This window comes from Bombus vancouverensis, chromosome 3, assembly GCF_051014615.1.
Source record: "Bombus vancouverensis nearcticus chromosome 3, iyBomVanc1_principal, whole genome shotgun sequence".
Taxonomy (NCBI): domain Eukaryota; kingdom Metazoa; phylum Arthropoda; class Insecta; order Hymenoptera; family Apidae; genus Bombus; species Bombus vancouverensis.
The window spans coordinates 10537306-10560851 of record NC_134913.1 but is presented as its reverse complement, the minus strand read 5'-3'; the positions used below and the strand labels follow the sequence as shown (position 1 = coordinate 10560851).

At 31.0% G+C, this 23546-nt stretch overlaps 5 protein-coding genes across 17 annotated transcripts in view; 2 read left to right on the top strand and 3 right to left on the bottom strand.

Annotated features, from left to right (window-relative positions):
• Positions 1 to 29: 29 nt before the first annotated feature.
• On the bottom strand, positions 30 to 11662 carry Cdk12 (Cyclin-dependent kinase 12). Of its 12 annotated transcripts, none has more exons than XR_004466112.2 (13): positions 10829 to 10994; positions 8940 to 10263; positions 7742 to 8865; positions 7215 to 7642; positions 6956 to 7152; positions 6668 to 6872; positions 6321 to 6589; positions 5946 to 6119; positions 1810 to 2197; positions 1560 to 1680; positions 1313 to 1495; positions 1091 to 1212; positions 30 to 241 (listed from the first exon to the last, which is right to left on the bottom strand). XR_004466112.2 is itself a non-coding variant. In XM_033349264.2 (13 exons), exons 1-12 carry the CDS (start codon positions 10842 to 10844, stop codon positions 1113 to 1115), a joined length of 4464 nt encoding a protein of 1487 aa, XP_033205155.1. In that variant the 5' UTR covers positions 10845 to 10994; the 3' UTR covers positions 30 to 241; positions 1091 to 1112. The 12 variants fall into 12 exon arrangements, 9 of the variants coding, with proteins under 9 accessions (XP_033205155.1, XP_033205157.1, XP_033205151.1 ...); XM_033349264.2 differs by having other exon boundaries at positions 1091 to 1147; XR_004466110.2 differs by having other exon boundaries at positions 1091 to 1495.
• Positions 11663 to 12008: 346 nt separating this feature from the next.
• On the top strand, positions 12009 to 12628 carry Sf3b5 (splicing factor 3B subunit 5). The gene has a single exon (XM_033349272.2). It carries the CDS (start codon positions 12141 to 12143, stop codon positions 12396 to 12398), a length of 258 nt encoding a protein of 85 aa, XP_033205163.1. The 5' UTR covers positions 12009 to 12140; the 3' UTR covers positions 12399 to 12628.
• Positions 12629 to 12673: 45 nt separating this feature from the next.
• Positions 12674 to 14383, top strand: Ctu1 (Cytosolic thiouridylase subunit 1). Its single transcript, XM_033349270.2, has 6 exons — positions 12674 to 12815; positions 12906 to 13137; positions 13213 to 13331; positions 13404 to 13592; positions 13715 to 13919; positions 14001 to 14383. Exons 1-6 carry the CDS (start codon positions 12768 to 12770, stop codon positions 14237 to 14239), a joined length of 1032 nt encoding a protein of 343 aa, XP_033205161.1. The 5' UTR covers positions 12674 to 12767; the 3' UTR covers positions 14240 to 14383.
• A 21-nt stretch (positions 14384 to 14404) lies between these two features.
• Positions 14405 to 16100, bottom strand: Mul1 (mitochondrial E3 ubiquitin protein ligase 1). Its single transcript, XM_033349271.2, has 5 exons — positions 15797 to 16100; positions 15419 to 15624; positions 15148 to 15332; positions 14879 to 15077; positions 14405 to 14818 (listed from the first exon to the last, which is right to left on the bottom strand). Exons 1-5 carry the CDS (start codon positions 15899 to 15901, stop codon positions 14491 to 14493), a joined length of 1023 nt encoding a protein of 340 aa, XP_033205162.1. The 5' UTR covers positions 15902 to 16100; the 3' UTR covers positions 14405 to 14490.
• A 594-nt stretch (positions 16101 to 16694) lies between these two features.
• LOC117165773 (uncharacterized) overlaps positions 16695 to 23546 on the bottom strand; it is a 34188-nt gene continuing 27336 nt past the window's right edge. Inside the window, exon 3 of one of the 2 annotated variants that reach the window (XM_033349140.2) lies at positions 16695 to 21520. In XM_033349140.2, coding sequence (XP_033205031.1) covers positions 21162 to 21520 — 359 coding nt within the window. In that variant the 3' untranslated portion in view covers positions 16695 to 21161. The remainder of the gene's footprint in view (positions 21521 to 23546) is intronic. The other variant, XM_033349141.2, reaches the window with a different exon arrangement.

Sequence of the window (23546 nt, the reverse complement as noted above, 5' to 3'; positions counted from 1 at the left end):
TATCACACTGTGCATAGAATCGAACAAACTCAACAAAATAAACAATTTATTATTCATTCCCATACTCCATACTGCTGATCACTTCACTGAATAATCTAGTGTGTCGCCAGTTTCTTTTTAAACTGCAGCACAAATCGCCATGATATCGTCACATACATATTGTATACAGCTTGCCGGTATAGAAGCACACGTCCTAACCTCACTTTCGTAGTATACGTGTTTCTCTTGCAATCACTTCAATCTGAAACGTTCGTGAAACTTGCGTTAATTTTTCTTTTATCCTGTTTTTTATTATGTTGAAAAAGAACTCCGAAAACTTCAATTTTATTATTTCTTGTAAATAAGAAAAAAAATAGAAATACTTGACATAACTTTGTAAGTATCTAACCAAACAAAAATTATTTATTTATGATATACTTAATTTATAAATACGAATTTATGTAGTTGAATTAATTTCGTTCTTCTGTCCTAAAAAAAGCCTATTATATTCGTGTACTTTTATCTCTTTATTATGTCTCGATATTATTATGTACATTACATCCCGTAAATATTTCCATAATAAATAAGGATTTGACATCGTATATAAAAAAAAAAGCTTATGCAACAAATAAACATTTAGAATGCATCCAATTTTAGTTTTCTTTCAAATACCTTCAACCCTCATATTTTAATTCGTTTTCAACAAATTCATTCAGTATAACAAAATATATCACCTAACATAAAGCTATATGTAGTAAACGCTAAATAGTTTAAAAACAAATTCTTGTTTTGAAAAAGATAAAAGTATCTATATTGATCTATCAAACGTTTTGTTTGAACCTTTTAGATGTACATACACTATACCTGTGTTTTCATGTATATATATATACACACATAAGTATTAAATATTTCCAATATGAAAATGAAACTTAATGTGATAAACTAAGATGATAAACATTAATACTTTGAAGCTCTTATTTCATATGTCGCATAAGTGTGGACTATAAAGAGCATGTTGTTATTATTAAAGATACAAGTACTATATTAAGTAACTGATCACGTAATAATAATACATCAATTATATACAATTATACACCGAATGTGCACTTACAGTTATGAACAGATAGTAGAGTCTATAAACAACTTGGATGCAGTTGCACTTCCATGCCTAGTTAATTTAAAAAATAGCAATTTAGACCTTTTCCAACTTTATACAGAACATAGTTTAGAACGCTGTAAAGAGTTATATATACAGATCATTATGAGCTGAATGCTGACTGAGAGGAAGTCGAGGGTAGGGAAAGGTTTTGTGTTAGGTTGGATGTTGGTTTACCTGGGGGTCGGGTGATAACAGGGGAAGGATTGCAAGTTTCCAAACCATAGCGCGACATTAGCGCTAATAATGCACTGCGAACACCAGCTGTAGCCACCTGCGACCACCTTCCAGAACTCATTGCATCATCACCAGCATAAACTGCATGTGCATCAAAATTTCCTGACTGTGCTGCATTTGTATCTGCAAAAATAAAATATAAAACAATAATATATCATAAATATAAGAAAAAATAAGTGGAACTTACCTAAAGGTAGTGGATTTAGTACAGGAAGGTGAGATTCTATTAGTCCACTTGATCTTGAATTTGCAGCAAGTCGTAGTTCAGCATGCAATTCTCCTAGTAATTGTACTACTTTTGGGTCACTCTGTAATTTGAATTATAATAGTTATGCTATTAAATATTATAACAATATAATAATATCATATTATAGAATTAATGATTATATGAAGTTATAAAAATGAAGTATTTGAAACAATAATCCAAGTATATGTACCTCATTATCTGATCGAAGTGACATGAGATCTTCAACACGAATTGGTTTTCCCTGATTTAATACATTTGTGAGAGCACTTAATTTTCGAACAAGATTATCTTCTGTGTATAATTCTGGCATATGAGAGGTAGTATCTCCTTTGGGCCGTGGCATAATTGATGGTGGACTAACATAAAAATATGATGGTGATGAGATCATATAAGGTCTGTTAACATCTCCCTTGGGCCGTGGTGTAACAGGTGGAGGACTTGTGTAATAATATGATGGCGATGAGACCATGTAAGGTCTGCTTTGGTTGAACAAATTATCTCCCCCATAGAAAGATTCCGTATCAAGACGATTTGGATGAGAATTGTAACCTGCTTCCATTTTTAAACGTTTGGAAGACCTGAAATCAAGTCAAAAGCATATCATAAAAACTATAAAAGTAAAGATCAAGTGTTTTATTGAACATGACAAAATGTTATGTTAAAATAAATTTATTGAATATAAAACATATATAAATATATATAAATTGTATATATATATTTATATACATTTATATATATAAAGTAATTAGTAAATATATTTAATAATAAATATAAACTTCTAGTGTGTTATATATGTCGGGTTCACATTTGTCCTTTCATCTCCGACATATATAATTCCATAAAATGACCTCTATAATGATTTATACCATATTAAAATGGAATATTTCTTGAAATGAATAAAATATATTAATAATATTTATAAAATAATGCTAATAAAACAATATGAAATAAAATTCTTATAAATATTATTAAGATGGACAATAACACATGGATACCCAATAGTAATATTTGTTTCATAATTAATAGAAATCATGCAAAAGATAATACGTTTTATAAACGTGCATATCGAACAAGCAAGACTAACAAATCAATACTTTTTATGGATATACATGCAATTTAATAGGCACAGCATATCAAACTTTATTTGTATTCTGTAAATTTTATTTTTCACAATTTATTGCATACTTATCACTTATATCTGTATAAGTGAAGAGATATGACACAACAATTTTATAAAGGATCATAGATATTAAGATCATAATGTGATTGTTCAATTCATTGCATCCTCAACCTTTTTGCACGAAACGATCAAGCTTTTATTATTTTAGTCATAAAGCCCAATTTGTTATATGATACGCAAAACCAAGTCTCGTGTGAATTATTAAACTGGACACCCTGGGTATAAACATATATTATACGGATTTGGAATATTTATTACCTATTTATATTCTTATAAGTGCTATAAAATTTGCCCTTTATCATTCTGCCACAATAACATTATTTCCTGAAACATAATTGTTTTTCTTATTAGATATCTTGCCAATTTGTATTCACTTACAATTATTTGTTACTTTATATTTCAAGTATTATGTTGTCTCCTACGAATTCCACAATATAATTTATCGTTAACAATGTAAAATAAATAATAATTAATTTAATGTATGTCTACTATATATAGTATTATTATGATATATATGTATAGTAGAGGTAACATGTGTACATAACCAAAAGTATGCTATTTATATAATATTCTACAGTAAAATAATTAGTATTTATATATTTATATATAATTGCAATGTATAATATTTTCTGTACACACGTATTTTTTCTGATATAATATATATAATATTTTTATATTTTATCAGTTACATAATAATTACATATACAAATACAATAAAAATAGTAAATATTGGAAAATTGAATTTGATCATACAATTGATAAATTTTAATAATAAATTTTGTAATATGTGCTACATGCAATGCTTAGAAATCATTATATTGTACTTTGTATATAATTTTGTTTAAAATCAATATGAATTGAAACTACCAAATCATTCATACTTATGTTAAATAAAGTAGCTAAAATGGAAAATATATTTACTTTATTGTCGTTTTTACAAAAAAATGATTTTACACATTGATTTATATTGTTATATTGATCCATTCTGTTTTCCGTTTTTATTTAAATTCATCAAATTTATTAAAATGATTCATCACAAAGCAATATTTTTCTTTGATAATATTTTGAAGTAGCACATATTATTAATCATCCATAATCTGATTCATTTACCTTCATGACAAAGGTCATAATAAAATATTCTTTATTTGTGATAATAAACTGCATGAATTTTTGAATCATCTTATTATCATATAATGCTGTTTAATGTTTACACAGAAATGAAATTTTTATTTTATTTTACCTACGCGTGAAATTATATTTTTATAATATCAATATATTATTTATTTTGGTACATTCTGCATTGAGATAATAAATGTATTAAACATTCGTACAAACTTATTGTGGAATAAGTAGAGAAATAACATGTACTTTGCATGTCATTTTAAAAGGGTACATAATCATGTACACTGGTATTATCATTCATTCCCAAGGTCCCAGTGTTCATTGTCAGATATGACTTTATCAAAGGATTATATGTGTGTGTGGTTACTTAGTTTACAAATAAAAATATAGAAACATTGAAAGGGACTAAACAAATTAAACGATAAAATATTTTAATAACATTGGAAATTCATTGTCCATAAAAATGTTAGGCAGATGCCTATGGACATTTTGTAAATATTTTATATTACAGAAATTCAATATTATTTTACATTGCAAAGATAATACATTAGGTTTGTCCATATCCCGTACTTCATTATAAGAATGGCTTTGATACATAATACATGCAAAAACATGAAAATATTTAACAAATATTCTATACTGCCATTCGTATATTGAAACTTATGATAATTATCTACAATACAGAATAACAAACTATAACACACAATTGCGAAAATATGATCAATTAAAATATGCCTGATCTATAGATGTGAATGTTCAAATAAACTGAATTAACGTAAATAAAATGAAATGTCGATGGTGATGGCCGTGATGTTAATATTTCGCGTAATACATTCACACTTTAGTCTTGGCTCCTTGTATTCCATTGTCTTCAATCTTCCATCAGCTTCTTCTTAGTATCCATTTGACCTATTTACACTCCAAGACTTTAAATATTATAAAGATCGTTTATTTTCTCATAGTTTGTGCTCATTCATTTCATGTATCGTTTCATGCGCTTGTAGACATTTCAATTTAATAGTTTAATATGAAAATTAACATACGAAATTTCTTTTTTATTTACAATTATATACTTAATATATATTCCTTTTCTTTCTTATATAACCATTTTAAAATTCAGCTTTTAGAGATGTATATCATTGATACAATCATGAATATTGGTAATTATATGCATATACATTCACTTATGTAAATGCATATATAAGCTGTGATATAAAATCGTACATATGTGCATTTTCATTTACACAAACATGTCATAATGTATGCATGGCTATGTTAACATGAACATAGATTAGCAAATATGTACACATTTAGCTACTTATTGATCATCTTAATATTATTAAACATAAAAGATATCTCGTAATTTTAAAGCTCATATAATTAATTTCAAAGGCAATTAAATTGAATCACAAACACATTGTAAGAGGAACGCGTATTTTCCTTTTACATAAATGCTGACCCTCCAAAACAAATAATATTTGATATTACTTTGAAAGGATACTAATATATAATATTATGATATTATTTCTTGCAGTTATTAAGGAGTATTTAAATATTATTTTATATTATGATATATTTTGTTGTGAAAAAACATATCGCTATAAATTTTGTATTTCTTCTAAATACATGCGTTCAAAATATTTTCATGTATTTGAAAAGTATTAGAGAACATAATCTTTGTAGTAAACCCATGAAAAGAGAACGTTGCTGTACATTTTCGTGTCTATATTCCATTGTTCTGCACTATAGCCATCGTCGTGTTTGAACGACTGTGAATCAAACTAAAATTAACTTATTTTATCCATTATTGAAAGTCACATGCAAACGGACGATGAAAATAAGATACTACAACAGTTATGTTTTCATTCTTTAAATAAGATCTCTAACAACGCATTTTGCTAAGAAAATAAATGCCAAGCACAACTGCAATACACAGCCATCTACGTGTGTAAGCAATTAGTATCTGGTCAGTACTGGATATCGCGTCCTAGTTTGTGCCAATATGTCTCTCTACAGCTACTCACCCCCCGACATCAGACAGATCTTCCATAGCCTTATGGGGACCTCCTTTATTTGGAAGAGGGAGAAGAGGCATCTTTCCAGCAGAGCTTTCTTGTTGCTCACGCTGCTGACGTCTTCGTTTTTTACTCCACAGCTCATGACAGTCTTGCCAAGTAGGAAGCTGAGGTGCTGGCATCCTAATTTTTATATAAGAGATACAGGTCTTATGAATGGGCAATAGTTAAAGTCTTTGTACAAAAAAGCTATAAAAAAAAAGTATTCCAACGTTTGTTCAATTATATTCCTACATAAATACTGTTGCTACTATTCCTAACTACATGATAAACTTAAATAATATTTTTTATGTATACATATTCAAATACAAGAAGAAAACATACTGCTCAGGTTGAACATTTTTCAGCCATGCACTTTTAAGTGCATCAGCAGCCGTTATTCGTTTTTCTGGATCTAATTCCAGCATTTTATCTAAAAGATCCAGTGCTGGTGCTGGCATGAATGAAAAATCTTCTCGTAAACGTCTTCTATGTGATTTTTTTGGTTTCAATGTATGCCATAATGGCAGTTTTATCACAGAAGGCCAAACGGCAGGAGTCGGTGTACCACAGACTCTGGAAATCATCTCCAACTGCATCATTTCTACATTTGCCTTACAAAAGATAAAAATAATCATCTTTTATTCAATTTCTTTCTTTAACAGAAATGTAGTTCATCGTCATTTCCTTACTTGAAATAGCGGTTTCTTAGAAAATAATTCTCCTAAAATACAGCCACAACTCCATACATCTATTGCAGGGCCATAACGTTCTTCGCCCAGTAATAATTCAGGTGGCCTATACCACAAAGTTATCACTTTATTCGTATAGGGACGCTGCCTATCTTCAGCATTATAAAGTCTTGCAAGTCCAAAGTCAGCTAATTTAACTTCCCCTCTGCAAAAATTATACAATTAAATTGTAAAAATACAATTGTAGAAATACAAATTTTCTTTTCACTAATAATACATTTTACGTACTTGTTATTCATCAGTATATTAGAACACTTGATATCTCTATGTAAAAAGTTTTTACTGTGGCAGTAATTTAATCCATCTAATAACTGCTTCATGATGCTTGCATTATTCATTTCATTGAAATCAACCATTCCAGACTCCAAAAGACCCATCAAGTCATGATCCATGTATTCAAATACGAGATAGAATGAACCCTTGTCCTATAATATTGTAATATGCAATACTATCCTCCCTATATTATATATTTTAATATATATAATACCTTTCTAAAATCTAACGCGTCTTGTTTGTCCGTAACTATTTCCCTCAAATTCACAATATTTTTGTGATTGAGTTGTCGTAAGATTTTAATTTCTCGTACTGCTGTAATGGGAAATCCTTCTTTTTCATTTTCCAGACGAACTTTTTTCAATGCAACAAGTACACCAGCTCGTTTGTCTTGAGCTTTATAAACTTGTCCATAAGTACCCTCTCCTATTTGAGCTATGACTTCAAATACGTCAACAGAGCGTTCTCCCCAATCTTTACCACTCGAAGCCGACATAGGCATATGACAATTTCTAGAACTTCTACGTTTCAAAATTTTTGGTCTTTTTAATTTCGGTTTTGGTGGTACACGTTCAACTTTTGTACGAGGAGGCGTTGCATTTGGATCATCTTCTCCACTTAAATCTTCTGATCCAGGAACAACTACACATCAATTAATCATATAGATAATGAAATAGATAATAACAAAGATATTATTTTAATGAGGTTAAAATTACATATGTTATTATATCACAAACTTACCTGGTGGCATAGGTAAGTCTTTAATACTCTTTTTTTGCGGTGGTTTTGTAGTTGAAGCTGGGAATTTCATTTGTGCCTTACTAGGCGGACTTGGAGATCGACTCGGTGGTGAGTCTATACTCTCCAAATCATTTTGATTAATTCCAGGTGGTAATGGTAACCGTGATAAACTTTTAGTTTTGAATGCTACAATAGGAGGCTTAGGAGGATCTACCGACTTAAGAGGAACTAGATTGTTAGGAGGATTAAATTTAGACATAGCTGTATTTGGTGCTGGAACTGGTATAGGTATAGGTGGCGGTGGAACAGATAAATTAGGGAGAACAGGTACTGGTACAGGAATAGGCACTGACATAGACACTAAACCTGTTGTATTTGCAGACTCAGATTGTGGCAATGGTGGCGCTTGCAGATTTGTAACAGCTGGGAAACTTGGACTATTTGTAACAGTCACTGGACAGACACTAGTGGTAGTTGTAGGTGAAGTATATACAAACATATGCTGATTAGTTGCAGGTATTACATTTGGTGCATTAACAGTTTGTGTAATTGGCAATGGTGGCGTTTTTCCCGCTATTCCATTGTCATCCGATATTGGAACAGGAATATCCACAAGGTCAACAGGCTTCATACTTTCATTTGTTATCTTCAATTGGTCTTTATGATTCACGTACTTATCCTTATTGTCTGTGGATGCTTTGTTCTCAGAAGATACACTACTACTATCTTTTTCATCAGTGCCTTCTATAATTTGAACTTCATCTTGAATAACAGCCTTCTCCTTAGCTGCTTGTAACTTTTTGTATGCTAATTCCCTCATGTTTCTATCTTTCACGAGTTCAGCAAATAAACTAGTTTCGCTAATCTTTGCTTGTACTCGGAGATTTCTTGCTGTGATACTTGAGGGGCTTCTTGCTCTGGATCTATGAGGAGAGGGAGAAGGTATCCTCGAAGGACGTGGACTTTTTGATTTGTGTTTTCTTGTCGATTTATGTGACTTGCTAGGAGAACGAGATTTTTTTGGAGTACGGCTTCTTCTCCGTGAACGCGATCTAGATCGTGATTGTAACTTTCGCCATCGTCCAGGACTTCGTGATCGTGAACGAGAAAGAGGTAAATGTAACCTAAAAAAAAGAAATATTATTTTCAATAGCAAAACAAATGATTTAGAATTGTTATATCATGTAATAAATAGTACCTGTTTCCAGTAGGACTTCTAGTTGATCTCGACTTCCTTTTATCTCTTCTGTCTTTTTCATGATGTCTATGTCGTCTTTCAGATTCTTCACGCCGTCTACGTTTACTCGAAGGTGGAGAATTAACAGGATCTCTACGTCGGTGACTTACAGGACTTGGGCTAAATTCTCTTCGCCTTGTTGAAGGACTAGGACTGTGCCTAAGTCTATGCACCATTGGACTTGGACTAAAATCTCTTCTTCTCGTTGGGCTATGGTCCCTTCGTCTTGATGGTGGCGATGGACTATGAGGTCTCCTACGACTCGAGCTAATAGTGGGCCCTGGACTAATGCTACTACGTCGCGTATGGATACTAGGACTATGCTTTTGTCTTTCAGGAGTATGTTTCATTGTTGATAAACTTGCTTTGCTATTCTCTGGCGTCGTCGTTCTCGGAGGTAATAAAGGGGTATGGGGTGATTCTGTTGGTCTTGGAGGAAGTGATGGAGGAGTTACATTTCGAGGTTGCCTTGTTATTTCAAGTTCTACATCACTTAAACTCCTTTGTTCTTGTGGTGTAGCAGGTGATATCGGCGAGGTACTATCTTTTAATGGTAAAGGCGGTGATTCTGACCAATTTCCAATTGGTTTTTCATGCTCGGGGCTTATGATAATTTCATCTGCTATGTGATGTGGACTCAGACTATGAGAATGCCTTTTAGACTTTCGTTTTTTCTTTTTCCCAGTACTGGATGAAGGACTAAGACTTCTCTTCTTCTTCTTTTCTCGTTTGTGTTTTTTCTCTTTTCTTCTTGCATATCGTCTAGACTCTTCTTCATATTCAGGTGTTCCACCATGCATTGCAGATGGTTGTTGTTCATTTGGCGAATAATGTCTATTAACATGTCTATGCTGAACTGGTGGAGATGGCGAAAGACTAATAGGAGATGCACCAAGTGCACGTACTGGACTCCCTCCATAATAACGTCTTTGTAAAACTGTTTCAGGTACTTCTCCATCTGTATAGCTATTACCTCTACTATCTTCTGACTGAATTTCCCCAGCTTCTGGTTCAGACAAGTCTTCGCTACTCACATCTGAATATTCAACCAAAGGTTTAACAATGGAAGAAGCTACAGTTGGAACATTCTCTACGGACTTATCTCTTGATCTCTTCTTTTTCTTTTTCCCAGAACTTTTATTTTTCCCATGCCTCCTATGCTTCTTATCAGATGTTTCAAAACTATGTCGATTTATATCACTGCTGGTACTATCTCTTCTGCGTGCTCGAAATCTTCCATTACGTTCAGCTCTTTCAATATCACGACTGCTAGGCATGTCACCTACTGAAATGCAATAATATTAATATATAAAAGTAATCTGTAATACTTTATTTGCTTTATTAACACACTGGATGTTACTGGTAAATAACAATGGCAGAATTAATAGAAGTATCAAAATTAAGAAAGCAATCATATATATAACTCGTTTAAACAATTTTACTTTCTTTTTTTTTGGTAAGGTATGTATCATAACTGTATATAACAATGAATCGCACTCAAATAAGTGACAATGCTTTAGTACTATAGATAACACATATAGAATTCAAAATATGTAATATTTGTACAAATCATTAGCTTACTTACATATTCCTTCTCATAAAGATAAATATATAATTTCAGAAATACACACTTTATATATATTAGATTTCACTTTCAAAAATATTACAAAAATATCGAAGTAACAAAACAAATGAATTTTTTACATTTAATTTAACCTTAATTGATATAACCAAAAGGTTTGAACATTATTATATGCATTATATTTCAGCTTTCCTTAATACTTTCAACACATCATCATGGACATTATACACACATGGACAATAATACGCATACGTATGACGATACGTACATACATCCACATACATAGATTAGTCGACGTAACAGTATTTCCGAACGGCACGATTTTTCGATATGTATAGTGGAAAACGGTAATTTTTAACAAACTTCCCTATTTCCAAGGTAAAAATAAAAATCTATCGAGTACAAACTTATGACTTTCCGGTTTAAAGAATATTTTGCAGAAAAGAATTTTTCGGCCGAACTAATATAGCCGCCATTGTTAACGACTGGGTGGCAAGGGAGTTGCCCACTTTTCATAAAAGAAAGTTAGTCAATGTTTTTAACGGAACTATAAGCCGATGTCTCGTATAAGTACTCACGTGCAATATAAATCTTGTAATAACACGTTGAATGTTGAGTTTCTTTGCATCGAGGTGATCCAATGTAGCGATGAATACAATGGTTACGTTCGTTGCTCAGTAAACAGTTTTAACACATATTTCGTAGGCCACGAGTAAAATTTGATAAAAATTAATAGCTATCGTAACAATTAAGTGTTCAGGCAATCATATTTTTATAGTTTTACTAGCCGATGCATCATATCTCATGAATTTTCTTTGGATTGTATTTGGCTTTCTCATAAAGGTAGCTCAAGTAAGTAGAAGCCATTAACCATTAGCACGTCATTATTGTCTGACGTAACAAGCGATAAGTGCTGCACTCTTGCGGCTAGGTAAGGAGTATACAGAATTGCGGAATAATCTTGAATATTATTATACTCGATGCGATTGGTCGGAATAAATCTATTTGTTATGTGTGTATATAAATATAAATATCATCATTAACAAACTAGAGAGAATAGAGACAAATACAAGAATTATAAATGTAGAACGAAACATATTAATAACATATCTCCACATAGTTATATAACATATATTATCGAATTAGATTTTAAATTCATGGTTTAAATATTTATATTTAATTAATATTGATTTGTTTTGTATTGTTTTCAAATTAATGTAAGAAACATGAGATAGATATGTATATGAACAAATATAAAAAGATATATACTGTTACATTTATAACCAATAAATACTTATTTTAGATACATATTAAAATATCTTTTTGTATAATTCTATTTCTCCAATCTTACAATTTTATTATTTTATGTTAAAATTTGTTAAATACATGAAATGTCTGCATTATGTGTTTACTGATAGAGGCGCTCTCTACCTTAAGATGTAATGTATGTTTACATATTTAAGAGAAATTCTTGTTCCATGGTTGATAGTGATTCGATAGCGACAAACAGTATTAAATATTAAGTAAGTAAAAGCAAAGTTTTCATTAAGCTTTAATCTTTATCGTTGAAAAATTAGAATATGGGAGAACGATACAACATTCATAGTCAGTTGGAGCATTTGCAATCAAAGTATATTGGCACAGGGCATGCTGACACAACCAAGTTTGAATGGCTTGTAAATCAGCATCGTGATTCTTGCAGTTCTTACATGGGACATTATGATCTGTTAAATTTCTTCGCTATCGCAGAAAACGAAGCAAAAGCCCGTGTTCGATTCAATCTTATGGAAAAAATGCTACAGCCTTGCGGCCCGCCTCCAGAGAAACCAGAAGATTAATCAGTTCGATAGAACGCATGTTACATACATATTGCAAAATCTATACGCGCGGTTGAAAATTTTTTTTTTATGAACTAGTAAAGTTTCTTTTTTTCTTCATCGTAGAAAACAAAAATTGGTTTCGATTAAATAATAAATTGAAATTATTTTTGTACGTGTGATAAAATGAATTTCATATATTAATAAAGTTTTAACATAACCCCTATAAATAAACATATATAAAAGCTTAATATTTGTAAGTTCTTTATTAATTTAATAAAAAATTAAAAGAAGGAAGACAAAAATATAAACTAGAAGTTAAATTATCACAGTGAAATTTCTGTTATAACATTCTATTATAACAAAGTAAACAGTGTAATATTCTGCAAAATGCCTATTCCATGTTCAAAGCAGTGTGGGAAAGGTGCTGTTCTTAAAGTAAGTTACTGTTTTAAATTCTTAATTTAAATTTAAGTGTATAATATATTACAGAAGTGTATGAAAGAAAAATTATGTCTTTAATTACAGAGACCTAAAACTGGGCATGCATTATGTAAAGAATGTTTTTTCTATGCATTTGAAAGTGAGATTCACAATACAATTACACAAGGCAAATTATTTAAACCTGGTGATAAAGTAGCTATTGGAGCATCAGGAGGAAAAGATTCTACAGTACTTGCATATGTTTTGAAAACTTTAAATGATAGATACCAATATGGAATTGATCTTTTTCTTTTGTCTATTGATGAAGGAATAACTGGTATTTCAGTAAAAAGAATTATGCTATAATGTTTAAATATTTCAGAATTTTTGTTTTAAGAAGTCTATATTTTAGGATATAGAGATGATAGTTTGAAAACTGTTCAACAGAATAAAGATGACTATGGACTCCCATTAAAAATATTATCTTACAAAGAGTTATATGGATGGACAATGGATGAAATTGTGGCAGAAGTATATATATTTACATAGAAACTTTGCATAAAAATCACTTACAGTTGTTATTTAATTTTTATTTTATTTTAGATTGGCAAAAAAAATAACTGTACATTCTGTGGTGTATTTCGAAGACAAGCGTTAGATAGAGGCGCAGCTCTTTTAGAAGTAGATTGTATTGCAACAGGCCATAATGCTGATGATATTGCAGAGACAGTTTTAATGAATATCTTAAGAGGTGATATAGCAAGATTACAAAGATGTACTTCAGTTATTACTGTAAGTTTAATTAGTATACTGCTTTCTCAAAAAAAAAAAAAAATAAAAATAAAAAAATGAAAGGTACATGTTGCATGTATATGTGAATACATGTTTCGATTAACATTTTATTTACAATATAGGCAGGAGCAGATTGTATAAGACGATGCAAGCCACTTAAATATGCATATGAAAAAGAGATAGTAATGTATGCATACTTTAAACAGTTGATATACTTTTCAACAGAATGTATATATGCACCAAATGCATACAGAGGACATGCAAGAACATATCTAAAGGATCTAGAGAAAATCAGACCCTCTTCTATATTGGATATCATTCATTCTGGTAAATAAGATTATAATTATTGTGTTAAAATTATTTCTTGATATTTATATAAATACATGATTAATATATTTTCTTTCGTAGGAGAAACATTGCAAATAAAAGAAAGTATTAAACTACCAGAACAAAGAAATTGTTCTCGTTGTGGATTTGTATCTAGCCAGGAAATTTGTAAAGCTTGCATTATGTTAGAAGGTTTAAATAGAGGACTCCCTAAACTTGGCATTGGAAAATCTACAAAAGTTAAACGAGTGATAGATTCTATAACAAACGATAAATGCAAAAACAATGAAAAGACTAAACTAAAAAATTTGGAATTTTGATGATTACTTATACCTTCAAATATATTTGTATGAATTTTAAGGATATATTATCAAAATACACAGATTTATTAATTTGTAAATAATTTCAATTGAGATTGTACTACTTTTAATCACTTCTAATAATTATTTTATTGTTCAAAAGTATATGTTAGTGTTTCATTAGCATTTTTAGTCACTTCATATTTATTTACCTTTTCACTCTTAGATACATTAATTTTCATCAAGTAATAAAATTGATATCTATGCTGATGTTAGATAATATATGCTGCTGATTTTTGTGCAATTGGTGCCCTACAAACTGGACAATCACTAGTAATATCATCAGAGCAGTCTTCACATAAACAGACATGTCCACATGGAAGAAGAATAATCTCACGGGGATTTGTGCGACAGACAATGCATAATTGATCTTCTCTAAGATCAGTATCTCTTACTCTTTGTCGTCTTTCTTTTCGTGAAGCAGCTAAAGATTGTCTTAAATCTTCTGCTAATCTTTGTTCTGTTCTATCCTTCCAATAACGTCGAAAAACTATTCCACCAATTAACACTCCAATAGCACCGAACATTAAACATAATAATCTAAAATATAAAAAATCGATTAACAATCATATTTGAGAATTGTATAAATACAAAACTCACCTATATGTCCGTTTACGCTCGTCTAATTTCCGAAGCAAAGAACTAATTGACATGCTTGTTAAATAAAATGGTGTACCATTTAAAGGGGGTTGTAATGTAAGTGTTTTGGATTTTGTTCTTGTTAATTCACCTATACCTGTCATAACTGCTCCTTCACGAAGTAGTTCTTCAGTAGATTGTAAACCACGTTGGCGCACACCTAAGATTAATAATGAATTATAATATAATTACAACTTTTGTTATACAATATATGAATAATTATTTTTTACCTGTGAAAAACCCCCATAAATGATCTGCAAAGGATGGTACAGTTGGTTCAAAGGTATTAGATACCACATCCAGATCTAAAATATCTGCTGATAATGGTTCTAATACTTCTACGGAGTAACTTCCATGTTGCAAAGAAAATGGTACAGTGTTATATACTTTATGAACAGTACGTTCCTGATCTGACCTACGTGCAAATAAAAATTTATTAGTTTTAAATACATATGTTTTTAATTCTATATCTTTATAACATATTTGAAACAAAAATATTACCAGAAGCCAGCAGTAGTTCTAGCTATAACATGTTCTTTGATTTTAAGCTTTTGTACAACACCAGTTAATTTTTTATTATTAATGCTATTCAATGGTTTTCCTAAGGGTTTTACAATACCCCTAATTGCTATGTAATCTATTTTATTATCAGAACTTTTATCAAGGAGTTCTCCCAATTGTTGCCCGACTTCATGAAACTCTGCACCCTGTAGAGAAACTAAACATTTTGAGATATTTTTAAGCATTAAACATGTTACTATAATTTACATCAAGATATATTGGTTAGAATATTTAAGTTATCATATGCAACGTGTAACATACTTTATTTGTAACAAAGTTAGGTATTCAATAATAATAATAGAAATACACGTGATTTACCTTGACTGCTGTAATTGCATTCTTGCAGTGAAAGTATTGTTTTAAACAAACACCGAAAATTATACTATCAATTCCGAGCGCTACTATTTCACCTAAGTAATCCATAATTAGGTTATATTTTTAAAACTCGAAGTTAAAGAATTGTCCATGTTTAGAAGTTTTATTAATTCTTGTCTAACCCATGTGGTTTCATTTCGACAGAATGTTTGAAAACTTAAAATATATAATTTTTTATTGAAAATTTAAAAATGAAAACGCACATGCGATCGTTACCTGATGTAAGAGGCAATTACATATATTATGTTGTCAAGACTGTTGTTGACCATGTGCTAAAATTGCAATTAAATTTGCATTTTTACGTTGGTCAACCTGTATGCGCGTTTAAAACTATTTTGTCAATGTCCGTTAATATCGAAATTTTATTTTTTCATATCTTTTTTATATCTTATTGTAGTGTAAGTAATTTGTAATATTTCAAAATTTACTTGATCAAGAAATGTACAAACGAATCAGGTAAAATTTTCTTGCTTAACGAAAAGAATTTTTAAATATTATTCTTTATCTCAGATTTCTTTGCTTTGTTCAGTCTAAATTGCGTTATGATTTTTACGACTTTTATACTTCATTTTTTAATTTAAAATAGTACTGAAAGTTATTAGATTTTGAAAAAGATAACCTTTATAAAAGTTATCATTGCTGCCTATATACCATATATAGTATGTATACTGTTTTTTGATTGTCAAATTGCACATTAAGCACATATTTGATAGATAAAACAATTTCCATTTTAAGTTATATCTTTTAAATTGTATTCATAAGAATATGAATGTGCATAAATATTAGTCAGTTATAATTAATCGGGGAGAAAAAATGAAAAAATTATTACGTATAGTAGAAATTGGAGAAAAGAAATTTTTATTGATAACATAGAGATGTTGGAATACGTATAAACAGTATGTATAAAAGTATAAAAAATAAATAGTGACAGCGCTGCGATTTTGCATGCCTTAATGAGAGCAAGTTCATCGTAATGTGCTCCAATCGCAATCGGAAACGCGATTACGAATTCAATGATAATAACATTACTAGTGATAATAACGATAATAATAATAATTGACATTGTACGTAATCGTACGATAAATTTCTCTAACACCCTCCCACTCATTCATACACAAATTCTCCCTATCTTCTGCTTTTATTTGAACAATTAATCGACCGGTTAAAGCTAAATGGCGGAGATCAATGCGACAACATTGTCATAAATAAAACTAGATTCCGCAATACGTGGCTTCCTCGCATGTAATACCCTAATTTTCCGTTTCGAGTATTTTTCACATTTTCTGTATTTCGAACTTATAATATCTAAGATATCTAATACTTTTTTTTCTAACAAAACATTTAACATTTTAAATACTAAACTTCGTTTTCTTATAAAGGCGCTCTACGCGTCAAAATGAGAAGACTAAAAATATTTTTCCCGAGGAAGTTGCTCACGAAAGTATTGTCAATAACACTTGTAAAAGCATTTTATGTACATATTATATGTGTTGCATGAAATATTTTGATATCTCACCAGCATTGCAATAAGACCTGGCTAGTATCAATGTATTGGTTAAGTTTGAAACAAATCTAAAAAATACGTATAGAAGTTATAAGATATCTGATCCTCTTACAAACCAAACTGATGAATTCCATTTTCTATTAATTTCTCAATTTCATTATGTAAGTGCACTTACTTCTATAAATTTCTTCATCGCAAGGAAAGGATATATACATATAATGGTAAATCTAAAAGTATATTTGTAATATCATCACCTCTCTGTATTCTTCAATTTATGAAATTAATCAATGTGGTTCCTGAATGGCTCATTTATTGCAAACATATATTTAATAAAAACTTAGTATATCTTATCTGGAATAGCTACCTTGAATATATAATAAGCGCTAAAGATGCTCTATCTATTATTGAACATTGAGATGTATTGTGTAATATAATAATATAATAACATGTTTTTTTTGCCATTTTTACACATTTTATATGTCTGTCTTATCTATTACTTCCACACATATACATATATTTTCAGATCTGTTTCAGTTTACCAATATAATCATAATAGTTGGCTCTTGTTACAGTGTTAATGACATTTTCAAATGTTTCGTATAACATATATTCATAAAATGTTTCTGCAAGTATTTAAACGCTTTCATGTACAAGGATCGTCCTTCCCTCGAGACATAATCGCATGAATATTTCACGAACTGTTTTCGTGACCCCCTTCGGTTAAATTCTTTTTATGGCAGTCAACTCGTAATCTATGTATATGACCGTCTGCAATTGTCGGACTTGTAACGATCGCGATTGAGGTCAATCGCGTGTAGCAATATTAGAAATTATTCGAACTTCTCGCACACGTGTCCCGTTGATAGATCATTCAGGTTGCGAGGCGAGTTACACGCGCGCCCTCTTATGCAACGCTTGTACACATACACAACCCGGAAGAAGAGTTGAGTTACCGTTAAAACGAGAAAAAAATATAAAGAATCGTAGTTGTAATTGGCTCTGATTAGAGATACGGTGTAATTAGCGGAACGCTTGCAACCGAACATTTCAACCATCATATCTTTTTTCCTGCTTTTAAAGGAAGCATCTATCCATATTTGATTGTAATTTTTTTCGATTCAAGCCTAATTTAACCTAAAATGTTCTATGTATCATTTCGAAACTGAAGAAGACTGATCTTTTATCATTCTCCTTGTATCATCCATTGTAATTGTAATATCTGTTTGTTTTCATTCAATTTAAAATATTTAATCATTGTCTTGTAACAGTCTGTATAATTTAACTTTAATCGAAAGGTAAAAAGAAGACACGGCGAACTTCGAATATTTCGACATGTTTTGAAAAATAAGGAGATGCTAGATAAGACATGGTAGTCGTTATGAAGTATTCTATGTCGACATAATTTACATGATTCTGTAATGAAGTTAGAAATAGTTATCGGTTTGTCTTTTAAATTTTCTTGAAATATTTTCAACGTATATGTCGATTGCAAGCATTTGGATATTTTCGCAATACGTAGTAAAATTATATTTAAAAAAAGACCTGACTTAACCCTGCTATGATTTTCACATTTTTATATCATTTATTTCGACAAATAAAAAGATTTTTAATATTTTAAGAAAAATCTCTACCGATTCTTTTATACTTATTATCAAAAATAAAAAATCTTTTAACAATAGAAAAGAATGATTTACTTAAAAATAATCCAAAGAACATAGTAGGATTAAGAAAAGTGCCTATTGTAGATCACGTTATTGAGAATAATCAAAAGACCATGTGTACTTTAATAATTCGAAAATAAACATAAATAATCCCAAATATTTTCGTTTAATTTCCAAATCGTACAATATACTAGACAAGTTTTTGAATTTCTCTGTATGATCTTGCAATTATTTCAACCTACGAATTAAATGCCAATTTCATTACTTCATCGCGGGTGATCTGATTGATTTTTCGATCGAGTTTGAATGATGCAAAAATAAAAGTGACGTCGTAGGAGCGCGAAGAAAACGACCAACTTCGTCATTTGAACTTGTCTTTGTGCGTTGCTTTTGTAGTTCCTTAACCCTGCTGCGATCACAGAGTTTGCATATTCCAATATTACTCCTGTTTCGTTAAATAAACCTCACTTTTAACTTGTTAACCTGGTTGCACTTCAGCCAGAAATTTTTATAACTATTATAAGAGATTAGAAAATTAACAAAAATCGATCTATCATGCTTTCTTCGCGCAATTCTTATACATATAATTTATTTGTAGCAAACATGAAATTATACCTAAACAAATATAGAATTACTAAATAAGAGATTATTATGTAAATGATTCATTTCCCCCTATTAACAGGTTAATACCTTAAAAAAGATTCTGACATTAAATTAAAAATAGAAATTATGCATATCAATAACGACTCCTTTATATTTTATTATAACTTTGAGAAATTTTCTATATTTAAAAAATTGTTTATTCTAAAGAAATCACGAGTGAGTCGAAGAAAGGACGCAGCAGGGTTAAAATGGCGTTGTAGATCTCGAGGGATAACGAATAACGAGCACAGTGTACGAAAATATGGCAGTTTCTTTCTTCTTTCAACTAGTTAGGACGAGTCGAGCGCAGAAATCAACGTATACACGGGTTAATAAGCTGGAAGGATTAGAAGGATTATCAAATTTCAATTATTCACCTGATCAGGCAGTGATTGGATAAACAATTCGTTTAAAGTGTTAAAAGCACTTAATGGAAACACGCGATTCATTCTAATTCTTTGCTCATCCCTCGAAAGAAATCGAGCTTGGATTTACACGTTATTTGCATCTTGTTAATCTTTCACTCGACTTAAAGAAAGGAGAAAGTAAAGTTCCTTGATTGGCACCCATACAACGGGTTTACTTTAAAAGCACACGCGAAAAGATTGTCTCTAGTTCTAATTTCAGTTCGCTTCACGAACTTCATCACAGAGAACATTGCTTCTCAGTTGAACCTACATCGGAGTGTACGATGAGATTTCTCATAATCGTTTTTGCTTTTCTCCCTCGCTGGTATCTTTAAGTCCCTATTAATTGCTTTAATTAATTGTTCATTGACTTCGTTTTTCTTCGCCCACACTCACAAAGATAGAGAGTTTCTCTTTAAATATTCGTTAACAATGCGTTGAAATTTTCCCTCTCGGGGATTTCTTATGAACTCGATTTTCGTCGAGCGTCGTAGAGATTCGAAGCTTCTTCTCGTGCTTTCTCGTTCCTAGATGCAATTAATAATTCGAGAAGATTGTTTGTTCCTTCTACCATGAACAAGAATCTTCTTCGTCCTTTCAAAGACTCATCATACGTATATTCAAATTATCCTCAAGTGAAGTTACACAAAATTCAAACAACATGTCTTATGAAGAGTATTTTCTCTATCACGAACAGATATCTTGTTTGTCCTTTCAACTATTCACGATGCTTAAAATATCTGCAGGATCCGAGCAACATGTTTGTCAAGCTTATCTTCGTCATGAGCAAGAGTTTTATTCGTCCTTTCGAGTGTTCACGATACTTAAAACGTTCTCAAAGTTCAACCAACACGTTACACATTCATTAAGCTCGTCCTACATTCTTTCTTGATCCACAGCTCGTTTTCAACGAACCCTGCACATGGATCAGCAGACGATTGTCAAAATGTCCCCGGTTAAAGGGGAATACCAACGAGGAAGCTTCGACAAATCTTTCAGAAGCGACACAATACACTATATCTTCTTCTTCTTCTTTGTCGTTTCGATCTTGATTCGGTCGCAATCCTCTGTTCGAGGAACTCTTTGGGAAAACCTTAGGCTGGAGCCTCGACCACGGGTCTATGAATCGGCACGGATATCACGTAGATGTCCAATTTTTCTCCGGCTGTTTTGTCCACGATTTCACCGTAATTTACGGAATCGTATGGCGGTGGTGCGAATAAATGATACGGCGGAGGCGGTGTTTCTGTTACTACAGGTCCGTTTATTGCTTCAGCTCGTTGAGCATAGGGGACTGTTAACGGTCGTCCACCACGACGACAACACCATTCTGAACAACTGACGATTAGGAAAAAGGCGACTAAACCTCCGAAGGATCCGATGTACCACACGATCGACCATGGGTCTAGAGGAGTTTGACCGTCATTGTCCACTGAAACAAAAAGAAATCCGCCTGTGAAAAAAGGAACGGACGAGTTAATAAAATGTTTATAATAATCCTTTATAGCAAGATGCACAGCTTAAAAGAATTAGAGGATTTGTTAGGTGAACATGATTTTAATACTATGATACTGTGATAATATACCTAAGGTTCTATTGCTTCACCCAAGAGAATAAGAACAAAGAATATCTGTGATGAAGTCGCGACCTCTTTTTATAACGGTTAGAAAATTTGCAAAACCCATGCAAATAAAGAGATATTTTTGACAAAGGATTTATGTAATATATTTACATATATGCAATCAGCGGCAATCCCATAGAAAGTTTATTGAAAAATAAAATTATATTAATACATGTAATTTATGAGTAGGATTTAATTTTGATGGGGATTTTAAAGGATGCGTATTGTGTGTATAGGATGTGATAAATTTTACATGATTTTCATTTATGTAATTAGCTGTATAATAATTTTACTTTTTCATATGTGTATCGTTTAAGTTTCGACTGGTTTCATTTTGGGGAAATAGGTAATTTTAGAATATGTTAAATTTTAGAAATGCACGTAATAAAATAACATGCACGCGATCTGAAACGTATATGTAGGTATATACGTAAATCTAAAGCAATAGATTACAGACAGATACACAGGAGAGGCAGTTATTGGTTTACTCTGCTGACGTCTTTCGTTATGGTACCATTTGGAGAATTAGTTTACTGCAATAAATTCCTTAATGATTTACGCTAAATCAATGCTGGAATTGATTTATTTCAATCACTAGCTGCTTGTACGTAAGATCTTATGCAAATTATATTCGGTGATTCACGATTAAATAATCAGTTTCTATTAATACGTTCGACTAACCATTTGAAAACATAAATAATAATCAATTATGCGTCTGATGTCTCACATTGATAATCAACTGACTGAAGGAGAAATCAAATGTCATTCGTATTAATATTCATTCTTTGAATTTAAACAAATTTTTGTGATAAGTTCGATCAACAATTTCAGCATACTTCTACAAAAGAATTTCTTGAGAATATGGGTGTTATTCCAAAAAGAAAAAGGTTATATATTTTTCTCTCTTTTACTTTTTATCGTCAAAGACAATATAAGTGGAATATTCAATTTCAAACAAATTAAAATAATATAAAATTATTTCTGGGAGAGAAAGAGAGAGAGGGAACTGAAGAAGAACTGAAATAGAACTGACTATACGAAAAAAACTGTATTGGTCGAAAGAAGATACTAGAAAGATAAAAAAAGAAGTCCACAGAATGTACGAGGCTGAAATTTTGAGCAAACGAAGGCATCAAATTTGGTCACGAATGATCAGAAATGTTTCGTGTAAGATCCTGCTACGATGATGGAATATAAATTACGAGAAAAGTTTTCGAGATAATAAAGCCTTTAAAATCGGCAAACGAATTTTTATGCGTGACACTAACGATCGTGTTGCGTGAATTTGTGCTATTAAATATGTACGTGGAATGATGGATACAAGATTTATATGCAAACGAGCGGTTGCCTGATCGTATTGTTAACTCGTTGATACGCACTGTTGGGTCACAGAAGATACTAATAAAATGCTGCGCATAAAATTAGAATCGTGTCTTGCGTTGGTTAAAACCTTAAGATTGTTAAGTAATTGGGAGATCATTAGTTTGTTGATTTTATCTGTTCACTGAGAATCCGGTGTCTTACAGATGGTTTATTGTATGATTGAAACGGTCAAGTGACTTGAGATAATTAAAGTATGGAAGAATTAATTTATTTCTCCCTTTTAAAATGTGTTCCCTCTCATTGCTCCGAGGCATTTATATCGTCAAACTAAAAAACACATGTAGAATCGAATATCCTATCAAAATGTGATTTAGAATCTACTATCTCCAACTTCTTGAATCATTTCAAGCAATCTAAATTTGTGCTATTAAATATGTACGTAGAGTGATGGATACAAGATTTATGTACAACCCTAAAATAAATGCTAACATTTGATAAATAGTGATTAGATTTATTATCATCTGTTTCAATGATT

Excerpts from the sequence above, each read along its gene's own strand:
- Sf3b5 (XM_033349272.2), top strand. The coding sequence starts at position 12,141 with ATGGGAGAACGATACAACATTCATAGTCAGTTGGAGCATTTGCAATCA.
- Cdk12 (XM_033349260.2), bottom strand. Across the intron at positions 6,873-6,955 it reads AATATACTGATGAATAACAA|AGGGGAAGTTAAATTAGCTG; the intron begins GTACGTAAAATG and ends TAATTTTTGCAG. Across the intron at positions 1,681-1,809 it reads CACTTCGATCAGATAATGAG|AGTGACCCAAAAGTAGTACA; the intron begins GTACATATACTT and ends TTCAAATTACAG.
- Ctu1 (XM_033349270.2), top strand. The coding sequence starts at position 12,768 with ATGCCTATTCCATGTTCAAAGCAGTGTGGGAAAGGTGCTGTTCTTAAA. Across the intron at positions 12,816-12,905 it reads GGAAAGGTGCTGTTCTTAAA|AGACCTAAAACTGGGCATGC; the intron begins GTAAGTTACTGT and ends CTTTAATTACAG. Across the intron at positions 13,920-14,000 it reads ATTGGATATCATTCATTCTG|GAGAAACATTGCAAATAAAA; the intron begins GTAAATAAGATT and ends TTTCTTTCGTAG.
- Mul1 (XM_033349271.2), bottom strand. The coding sequence starts at position 15,901 with ATGGATTACTTAGGTGAAATAGTAGCGCTCGGAATTGATAGTATAATT. Across the intron at positions 15,625-15,796 it reads ATGCAATTACAGCAGTCAAG|GGTGCAGAGTTTCATGAAGT; the intron begins GTAAATCACGTG and ends GTTTCTCTACAG. Across the intron at positions 15,333-15,418 it reads AGAACTACTGCTGGCTTCTG|GTCAGATCAGGAACGTACTG; the intron begins GTAATATTTTTG and ends ATTTGCACGTAG.